The following is an 11,033-nucleotide window of genomic DNA, read 5'->3' on the forward strand; positions in this document are numbered from 1 at the left end:
CCCCTGGCATCGCCGCTGGCAGACAAAAAGGCCAAACTCCTTTTAAAGCACTTTTTTTTTTTCTTTTTTTTATTGATTTCATTGAAAACAGAACAAGAAAATGATCAGAGCCAAAAGACTGCTCCTTTAAAACTGTCAAAAACATTAACAGAAAAAAAAATAATAATAATAATAAACATGACGGCATTATGAATGTTCTAGAAGAGATGAACAAAAAAACCTGTTACTGCACTAATTACAGTATTTAAAGATATATGCAAAAAAAAAAAAATTAAGATAATGACCTGCCCAGCCACCACACAAAAGGTGATGGCAAATTTATTCACACTACAATACTAACAATTTAAAAAAAGTTTTGTGTTTTTTTCCTGCGTTTTTATACTAAAATCACTTTGTTCTTTTTATACAATTGATAGTTTATATTCACGTGGTGAGCAAAAATCACACCAGAATCAGCACCGTTTTGTTTTGTGGTTTCTTTTTGTTGTTGGTTTTTTTTTTTATTATTTTTTTGTGGTTTTCTTTTTTTCTTTTTAATGCTAGTCCCCAATGTTTCGGTAATGGTAAAAAATAAATCAGTTTTTTGAAACCTCATAGCGTGTGGCTTAAAAATTAATCGAAGGTGCCCAGCGTTGAGGAAAGTGATGGGAACAGACAAGCTGGTGGCATCTGGGTTCTTCTCGCCGTGACATGTCCTGTCCGCTGTTCGCCCCAGCCGGTAGGCGCGCGTCGAGGTTCTCTATAATATATATATCATTCGCTTTATTTTTAAAAAAAGAGAAACTGATTTTCGTAAGAAGTTAGTGTCTTGTACGATCCCCTTCAACCGTCCCTCTCTAAAACCACTAATGCGACGGGAGAGGGGAATCCTTCCACGGATGAACCGAACACTGAGACAGTAACACGGCCAAGTGGTGCCGACGAGAGCTGGTTTGGAACGGAGAAAGCCCGGGAGGGAGCAGGGTCTTAGGGGAAGCATCTCTGGCCGGCTCGGGAGAGAGCCAGGGACCAAAGGGGTTGTGAGGACTGTGGATTTCTTCTCCTTGGAAGAGAAAAAAGCCGGTGGATTTGGTAACAAGGAGGGTATTTGTTAGAAATGCCCTCTAGCTTCTAGGGAAAGGCCCCGCTGCAACGCCCTGCGAGATGTGGGAGAAATTCATGATTAAAAAAAAAAAACAAACAACTAAAAAAACAACCAAAAAACCAAACAAACCAACAAAAACCAACCAGCAGAACCTGCCCCGGGGCTGTGCCAGGCAAACCCAAACGCCAGCACCTCCCTCTCCCTCCCCCCTGGTTTTTAGAAAGAAAGTCCCATCAAGTATTCAAAGTTTATTACAAGTGAACTGGAGATGACTTGGCATGAGCGATCCATTCAATTAACAACAGGCGGAGGACGGGCGGCTCTCCCTCGGCTCTGACAACACTTAGCACATTAAGAGACAGAGGCCAGGACAGCTTGCATGGAAAAAAACCACAACAGCCACCCCTCCACACGCAACTGTGAAAACCAGCAGCTTTCCAGGACCAGGGAGGGGAGAACAACATCACGGAGGCGGGATTTGTTTTTAGTTATTCCTCAAGTAACAGTCGGTGGCACAGCCCTAATGTCACAAACCCTTGGCTTTCCTTGAGCGGGGGGGGTTTTGTGGATTTTTTTCGTTTGCTTTTTTTTTTTTTAATCCCTCTTTAAATGGAAATTCAGACAGTATGTGAATCTATAGGGTTAAAACAAGTCAGTCTCTGGGGAGCGGAGCCTCAAAAGGGGCCGGCTGCCGTGGCAGAGCTGGTGTCTGGGAGCCCATTTTCCTGCGTGTCCTGGGACAAGGTGCTCGCCTGCCGCTGGGCCAGCGCTGAGCTCGAGTGTTTGCACTTGGGTGAACCGCACTGACAGCTGAAGTATTTGCCTTTGATGTCCCAGAACCTGTCTCCGTAGTCAAAGCTGCGAGAGAGAGAGAGAGAGACGGGGTCACTGCAAAGCAGAAGCCTGCAGGAGCAAGAGGGACCGCGCAGCAGCGCAGGACACCGGGGTCAGCAATCCCGGGTGCTGCCACAATTTGGGTTTGTGCAAAGCTCCAGGGGATGGAGCGCGCTTGCGGGATCCCCAGAGACTCTGTGGACACGGCCAGAGAACCAAAGGGATGGAGTGAAGCAGCCTGGGAGCAGCGGAGCTCTCGTCCCTCTGCACTCCATCCTTCCCTGAGCGAGGCGGTGGCAGCCCCGGGGACAGCACCTACCCAATCTCTTCTCCAGCTTCTATATGCCTCGTGCTGAAGAAGGCGATCCTGGGAAAGCGGAGGTCCTGATGCGACATGAAGACTCGCACTGGGATGAGGTTTGGCTCGCAGAGGTGGTTTATGAAGCGGCTGATGTTGCCATAGAAACGAGCATCTATGCAGTACACCTCGCCATCCTAGAGGAGAAATGTTGCGTCTCTCATTAGATGAGGTTGGGTTTAGTATTATTACTTCTACTTGTTCAAAAAATCCCAAACGACCGAACTATCGGTCATCTCACTAAAACTCTGGAGAGCTTCACGAAGAACCACCACCAGGCAGAACACCCACTGTGGGTTTAAAAGGACTAAAGACACACAATTTTATATTCAACAGTACTCTGAAAATACAGTTTTCTGCAACGCCCTCTGCCCCCACAAGCCCAAAGACCTTTTAAAATGCCCCCGACACTGGCTGCACATCCGTTTTCCCCAGCCCTTTTCTGCTAGAGCACCAGTTCGGCACAGTGGGATCGATGTTTGGTGCAGACAAACACCTTACAGGTAAAAGCCACTGGATAGAGGAACAGGCATCTGTTCTGTTCTCTAATGGAACACGACAGCTAGGAAACACAAAGCCAGAGCCTCGAGAAAACACAGGTTTTTGCAGATAAAAGTGAAAGTGAGAACACTGAAATTCCCCTTCCAGAAAGCCCAGAGAGCAGTAATATTTTGTTTTCCTTGAAAATAAAAGAACGCCCCTCAGGGCTTTTTTATTCCAGCAGAGAATGACTGTGCAAAGCAGAGACTTTAATTACAGAAGCTAATTTCAGTTGCAAAGAGGCCAAAAGCAAAAGGATCCATTAGCAGTGCTCAAACTCCCTTTCGGGCAAGCACCTTGCAATCGTTAATGGATGAGCTGTGCCAGATCACACCACCCAGCTGGTACAGGAGCCCAGGGAAGATGTCCCAACCACCGGGGGAGGCATCACCCCACATGGTCCCATATCACACACTGTGTTACCAGCTCTAATTTCAATTATAAGTAATTCCCATCACATCCTGACTTGCATCCATGGAAATGCCATGGTTGGTGAGGACAACATCACCCACTACCGCATCTAGTGACCATCTGGGAAGATCTGAGCTCTCCAGCATGCAAGTCAAGATGTGTTTCTCAAGAAAGGAGCCCGCTGCCTTGGCCAACACAAGCAGTGTCCTCACTGTGAAGCTGCTGAGGAGAACGAGTCCCAAAGCAAACTGCTTCCCACCTCGCTACAAGGGTATTGGGAACACAAGAGTCACACGGTGGCAAGTAGAGAGGAAGAAGAGAAACCAGGAAACTGCTCTGGGCTGAGATGAGTCTCCTTCTCAAGAGTGGGAAGGCACCGGGGTTTCTTAGAAGGGAGGAAGCCTGGAGAAAGCCCTTCTTGCCTGCAGGCAGGCAGGGGTCACATGGATGCAGCAGCGTGCAGCCCCGACCGCCGCCGCTCCTCGATGGTGCACAGCAGGGCCAAGTGCGTCTGCAAGGACTGCAGAGGATGGGCCTGCGTGTGGGAAAGGAGCGGCTTCACACAAGCAGAAAGCAGCCACAGCAGCTAAAACTCAACCTCGTCTTTCCCAGAAATAGTGTGGTTTCTCCAGCTCTCCGGTACGGAGACAAGACAACTATCCCTTTAACCAGAGGAAGCCCAGAGAGCATCTGCTGTGCTACGTCTTCCTCCTGGCAACCCAGCAATGGCAGAAAGTTTTTGCTGTTCGCTCCCTTTCAGGCACGGGACGGGATGTGACTGCAGGACCTGGCATGCTGAATAATTCACCGTGCACATGTGACAACTGTGCATGGTGACATGATCAAAATCAGTGTCAACTCAAGGTATAGGGACATCAGAAATGACATCCCCACCATTGTCTTTCACTACAGCACAAGCCCATCCAGACCATTCCTTCGGGACACACCAGGCTGTCCCTGCCAGGGTTGGGGTTCACACCCTTCGTCATCTCCCATCCCTCAGGAGCCCACAGGAGCCGGCTGGCTCTGCCCCGCCCTGCTCCACCTATCCCGATGGGCTTCTTTTAACCATCACTCAAGGACCTGGTGCCTGCTTTTCTACGGAGGCAGTCTTTTTCCACTTTTCAGGGTTTCTTCAAAAAACCGAGGTGCTTGCACTTGGACTTAGGTGTCCCTCCTTGCTTCACTAAAGGCTTCGTAAGAGCAAACGCAGAGGTTCTCCCTCGAGGCAGCCAGCCATGGGCTAGCCCAAAGGCAAGGCAAGGCCCAGGTGGGCTCTTGCTCATAAATGTACAAACCAGGCTGCAGCCCCCGCTGCTTTTCAACTTCTTAATTACAGTTTGACCCCTCTGTTTTCAGACTGACTACAAGACTCCTTACTTGCCTCTTCTCAGTTGTTGAATGTGTGCTGCTTTAAAACAAACAAACAAACAAAGCAAAGCTGCTTTGTCACTAGCTGATGACAGAAACAAGGCAGAGACTGTTTTACAGCTTTCCTTGGAAGCCGCCCCACTCCTCTGAGTCCCCAGCTCACCTCTCTCCTCCTTTCCCAAGAAAAGTCTGAAGTGATGGCCTCGCTTAAAAGCTTTAGATTACCCTTTTCAAAGCAAGATTTCTGCTCTGAGATAGCCCTCCGCAGAGCAGAGAGGGTTAACTACCAGCAGAACGAGCCTGAAGTCCCTGCCAGGGTATCTGATGGATCCCTTTATAAGAGAATGGGGTGTTTTTTTTTTTTTTTTCAGTCTTCCAGCTCACCTTTTTATGAAGAACTTGCAGAGCTGCCAATCAACATAGCCGCAAGCCCGCATATACACACCTGAGCATCAAAACCCGAACAACCGAACCCAGGATGCCCAAACAGTTTCGGCAGAAGAGCATCTTGCATCAAAACTGGTGTGGGCAGCATGTACCATGGTAGCCCGGCACTGCTGGGCTCTGTTTACCATTTTAGCAATCTCTAAGCCTTAGCACAACCACCCTGTATTTTGACTAAAACGCAGCGAGGATGCGGTCCTCCTCTTTGCAGGCTTTCAGATTGTGCTGTACATCAAGATGGGGACAAATATTCTCTTTGCTCTTTTGGAGAGGCAAAACCTTGGGTCTGTCTTGTTAGACACCTTCAGATACAGTACCTTGTTGTCAAGGTCGAAGAGGTAAGAGTCCTCTTCACGGACGTCTGCCTCGGAATCAGATATCAGCTCACCAACATACCTGCGGACAAACAGGAAAGGAGGAAATAAGATGCTCCTGCAATCACAAGCTTGGGTTTAAACATCTTTCTGGGAAGAGGGAAAGAAAGGGATATGGCCCAGCCACAGATGGCAACCCACAGCCTTAACAGCGCAGGTCACCTCAGAGCCACCCGGACAAACTGAGCTCTGCCAACTTAGAGCAGCTAAAATCTGGCTCCAAACTCCATCTTTTCAGGGCAATACTTTTAATATTAAAAATGGATTCTTACTTCCAACAAAATTTACTTTTTCCCGAGGACTGTTTCCCTTTGCAAATCTCTTTGTTGGCCAAGATCAACATATTAATCTAATTCTCCGTACATTCACGGTCAGACTCACGCCCTGGCTCTTCTCTACACCACTGCAGTGCTTGCGCTGTTTACATCCCAGGGCAAAATGTTTGTGTCTGTCCTTCCTGTATTTTCCAGGGTATTTTGACTGATTACATGGGCTACATACCTTAAAAAGTTTTGTTTTAAAACTCCTAGGTCTAACCTAACCTGGCAGGATCCCTGGAAGGGTCTAGGCTTCTTTCTCAATCCCTCTTGAACCAGAATAAATCCGATCTGTGATGCCAGTAACAACCACCTTCTTGTAAAATCAGGTGCAAGGCAGATTACAACCAGGTCCTCCGAGCACCACGAAGCATGTGCTGCTTGGCCTGGCTCGCTGAGAAGGACTGAACACACCCCAGACAGATGCTGGTTTCGATGCAAACCCCCTTGTTGCGGGAGTCCCCGTTGCACTGGTATTCCCACATTTGTCCCCCCGTTTCCATCTTAAACAGTTTTGGACTGTCAAGGTCCAACATTTCCTGCCCTGACCTGCTTGCAATCAAAGTAAGAGGCACAAAGAAGAGAGGTACTGAGCCAGAGGGAGGATACAAGAAAGAAGCAGCAGCACAGTAGATGCTGGTATGTAAGTCTTCCCGGCCTGCAATGCAACGCTAATTAATTATAAGCAAAGGATTCACAATATGAATTAAATATTCTTTGCAGCATGGAGACTTCCATGATCAGCAGCCATTATCACAGCATTCCTCTGCAGCTCTCAAGGCATCTTCAGTGTTAACCAACCGTATCCATTTCCCCCCTGTGGCTCAAGGCAGTATTTAACTCCAGGGCTGGGGAAGAGGAGAGCCACAAAACGATAACCTGGAGAGAACCCACGCACTCCGTGACAAGGGATCATTTGGCTGCAGTTCCTAAATCCACACGATCTGGCCAGATTGCTTCGCCAAAGCAGAAGGCTGCCACCGTGTGTGATCCTCCTGCTTGCCCCCACTGCGTCTTGTTATTTATTAAAGTGCTCCTGCAAGGCTGCGGCATTACTGGAAATCACATGCTCATTGGTGACCTAAAGCAACAGGAAGATGATGGCCAGAGAGGGAGAGAAATTGCTGTAGCACGGCACAGTAGCCAGCAGCAGCCGAGAAACAGCTGAATAATGCTGCACGGAGAGGCACTCTGCTCAGGGACACCCACTTCAGGTTTACAACTCAGTGAAACAAAAAACCACAATCTAATTAAAAATTGTTGGTTTGATGTTCCTTTAAAGGCTATTCCTATAACTCATTCCTTTCCCAGGACTGCTTACAGATACAAACGGTTCCCTAACTTCCCAGGTCCAAAAAGTTACAAAAGGATGTGCAAGAGGTACGTGCTCCTACCCAAAAAAGAGCAGGAGCATCAGCCCCTTCATTTAAGGACTCCCAAAGTCAAGCCAGTGTTTTTCTCCTCAGCAAGGCGTTCAGCACGCTGATGGCAAGTAACTACATCTCAGAGCTTTACACTGCCACTCGTCACCACGAGATCAGAGCGCACTCCACGCAAAAATCAAGAGCAACAAGAAGTCCCTAGCACAGGCTCCAGCGTTTTCCACGGGGCGTGGAAACGGGGCTTGTCTGGCTGAAGGTGCGGCTAAAACGCCTGGCTTGATGCAGACGGTATCTTATTAGAGCATCATGGTTTCGTACAGAAACGAAGTATTTGAAAACGACGTCATGGATGTACACCAAAAGGAACAGACCAGATCCTCACAAACCTCTGGTTCCTGCATCCCACTAATTCACAGCCTCTCCAGTGAAAGCCCTTAACCAGCTGCGCCATTTCCAGAGCGAGCAGTTACACCGTCTACCGACCAAGCACGAACAGAGCAGATTCAAAATGACCCACAGCAACGTCAGCACAGGGTCAGCAGCAGTGACTTCTGAGCAGTGACAAATTCAGAATCACAGAATCACAGAACCACTAAGGTTGGAAAGGACCTTCAAGATCATCAAGTCCAACCGTTAACCCAACACCATCATGCCCCCTAAACCAAGTCCTGAAGTGCCACGTCCACACGTTTTTTGAACACTTCCAGAGATGGTGACTCCACCACCTCCCTGGGCAGCCTGTTCCAATGCTTGACCACTCTCTCGGTGAAGAAGTTTCTCCTAATACCTATTAGCTTTCGGAAGCCAGGGAGAGACCTGCACCGAGCACACTCCTGAGCATCTGTGACTGGAAAAGCCTAAAAACTCCCTGGGAGCGCAGCGGGGCAGGGAGGATGACACTGCTGCATCTCCCCTTGCTACGATGCTGCTTCCAGGACCACGCTGAAGGTACCAGAGGCCTTTAGCAGGAGGGTCTGGGGACCCTAAAGGGTCTGGGGAGCCCTGGAGATGATGGCAAGAGGGCTGGCTGGCTACTGTGCTCGCTCCCAGCTCGCTTCCCGCTGCCAAACCACTTTGAGTGCTGCTAAATGCTCCCTGCAGAAGCTGCTGCTGGCTGCCAGAGGGACAGGCTGCAAGCAGGAACGGAAAGGGAAACCATTTTTGGAGTGATTACAGAGAAAAGCTGAAAGGTACCTGAAGTATGGTGCAGGCTGAAAAGCAGTACGTGTGTAGGAAAGGCGATTACATGCAGAAACAGCCAGGACCAGCAGAGTTTTGCAAAATAAAAGCGTTGTGAAAAGTATTCCAGATTTGCCGCTCACGTGAGCATATGTCAAAAATTATAGAGTAACAGTCATCCTCACACCAATAATTATCATCGTTCCAAAGCAGAGTAATCATCTCCGTACAAAGCGACTACCCGCTCGGGGCTCTAATCCAGATGTTTAATGCAAAACGCTCTACCACAAGAGCCGATCCCGGCAGCTGCTGTGTGCAAGCAGCCCCCGAGCACCGCTGGCAACGGGGCTTCTTTGCCAGAGATGAGGAAAAGAAGAAAGCGAATCTTCAGGTTGCCCATAAAGAACCACAGGAAGGACATCAGTGCAGCTGGCTTGAGAAGAAGGACTGGAGCTGGTCAGTTGAGTAAATAGCGCGTGTGTGCACACGCAAGTAGTGGAGACAAGGAGGAATGTGCACGGGCAAGACATAAATTAGCTCAGTTTTTCAGTATGCAGCTCATTTAGATAACGAAGAAGATAGCGCCTACCACTGAAACAGCATCAGCAGCTCCTGGCAAGGGCGGAGGGAAGGGTTAAGCACGGTTGTGGTATCTGCACCCCGGCAGTGCCGACGCGCTCTACAACGCGCCCATCTCTGTTAATTACACCGTCGCACAGGGCTGCCCCGTTTCCTTGGGCTGCCTGTTCACTACTGCTTATTCCTCTTGCGTGTTAGCGTTCCAATAGGATTTGGGAAGGTCAGCGCCTTTTTTCTCTGGGAGCAGTTTACAGGCAGGCTCTGGCTCATCTCTGGGCGCTGAACCAGGACACAGGGACCTTCGGTACTTAACAGAAAGCCCCACCTGAAGACAGACTTAAGACACTCTCCACAAACAGCAGAGTTTTAAGCTTCACCTCTGAAAAAACATTTCATCGTCTGGCAGCTCCTAACATGGAAGAAAGACTTGGCTGGCTCACTGCAGATATGTCTTCTTTTTTTTTTTTTTTAATTCTGTAATAATCTTCCTCAATCCCCCACCCCAATTCTATAAAACATCAATAACTAGTTCTAAAAAAACCTAACACCTATTTCCATGAAGGGCACGAGTCCAGCCTTATTTAGAAGGTCTTAACTCACTATAGTATTGCAATGAGGAAAACACTTTCCAAAATATTTAGTAAAGTACATATACCAATTTAAAGCCTAAAAATTGTGGCGTTTGACTGCATTTTTTTCACTTGACATAAATCTGAACGGTTTTGTTCTTAAGTACTTTATTGAACCAGGGCTGAAACATGTGCTTAATGCCAAGTGCTTTACTGTTTTGCTGAATCAGACTAAAGCCAGAGCTGTGACACTGGAAAACCTCTTGAGAGGTCAGTATTGAAACAGAGAAAGAGCTGATATAAAAAAATTGTTCCAAATTGCCTTGGCCTTAAGCGTCCCATATCCACAGTGAACATGTGGGTTGAGCACATTTGCATCACAACCCAAATGCATTTTCCCCCATCGCTTGTGTTTCAGAGCGGTAAGAGAGCTGAGCACAGATCCCAGCAAGATGGACAGGGGTGGAGAAAGCTCCGCGCTATGAGGAAAGGGACAAACAGAGCAGGAAACGGAGTCAGGAAACCTCTGACTGAGGACAAGCAGCTCGGCTCGATGCCAATTCGATTTGCATGAAAACCTCTTCTGAAAGAGGAGCAAACCATCCCAGTCCTCAGGAAGCGATGCGTTTGCGTGCGCTAACGGAAGCTGAGTAACTTACTCGCACACGAAGGTTCCCAGTGGAATGTCTTGCATTGTTCGCACACCCCAGCCCATCTTTTGTGTCCGATAAAGCTGCAATCGAGTCCTGGAAAAGAAGAAACGAAGCAATGTTAATGGCAGCACTCCGCAGAAAGATGAGTTTTCATACAGAGATGAGCAAAACCACCAGCAACCTTCCATCACCACAAACTCAGAGATGATTTCAATTTCAACACCCCAGTTCTCACGCTGGCACCTCTGGGGGCACGCTCCACTTCTGCTGCTGCTCTGCGCCTGCGGGCAGGTGCTCAGATGGGAACAGCCTGGGGACAAGCGACGGGCGCCCATGAAGCCCCTCTCCCTGCCCAGCAGCACCTGGTGAGGCGCACATCAGGGCCTGGACACGTTAAGGACTGGGGAAGAGGGTACGGGACTGGATGCTCTGTGTGGTTACTCCGTTGATGACTTACACGTAGGATACCAGAATCCCACCACCAGCATTTCTTTTCCCTTCCACGCACACACCCGGCACTCAGGGGAAGGCAGGGAAGGTGGAAGGGGACTTAAGGCAGCGTAGCTCTGCAGGGAGGGATGCTGCAGGGGGAAGGCAGGGAGCTTACGGTGAATTAAGAACACCTTGAGCTAAGTGCTCTGATCCCTTTGCCCTCTGCTGAGGCCGGTGCATTTAGCAACTCCATCATATCCAGCTCCCTGGCTGAAAGACAAGGAAGAAGCACTGCAACTTGAAACTTCTTGGTGTAATAGCCGCTCTGTGGAATTTTACTGATGGAGTTTATAGGCAGAGAAACAATCCTGTAAGTCATTCTGCCTCCTGCTCAGCCAGAACTTGAGTTAAGTGCAGGATGAATGGTCTCCAGGGCTAGGGAAGGCTCGCTCTGTCCCTGAGGGAACCAAAACCCGCTCTCAGCAATGCTGTTATCGGAATAAAGA

The 11,033-nt window shown here is 48.7% G+C and overlaps 1 protein-coding gene across 1 annotated transcript in view; it reads right to left on the bottom strand.

Annotated features, from left to right (window-relative positions):
• Nucleotides 1–1,321: 1,321 nt before the first annotated feature.
• Nucleotides 1,322–11,033, bottom strand: part of EHMT1 (euchromatic histone-lysine N-methyltransferase 1) — a gene marked incomplete at its 5' end in the record, with an annotated part of 30,997 nt that continues 21,285 nt past the window's right edge. The window contains 5 exons of the mRNA XM_010297235.1: nucleotides 1,322–1,648; nucleotides 1,684–1,942; nucleotides 2,238–2,413; nucleotides 5,360–5,438; nucleotides 10,102–10,188. Of these exons, the coding sequence (XP_010295537.1) occupies nucleotides 1,759–1,942; nucleotides 2,238–2,413; nucleotides 5,360–5,438; nucleotides 10,102–10,188 (526 nt within the window). The remainder of the gene's footprint in view (nucleotides 1,649–1,683; nucleotides 1,943–2,237; nucleotides 2,414–5,359; nucleotides 5,439–10,101; nucleotides 10,189–11,033) is intronic.

This window comes from Phaethon lepturus, unplaced genomic scaffold (genome assembly GCF_000687285.1).
Source record: "Phaethon lepturus isolate BGI_N335 unplaced genomic scaffold, ASM68728v1 scaffold16361, whole genome shotgun sequence".
Taxonomy (NCBI): Eukaryota; Metazoa; Chordata; class Aves; order Phaethontiformes; family Phaethontidae; genus Phaethon; species Phaethon lepturus.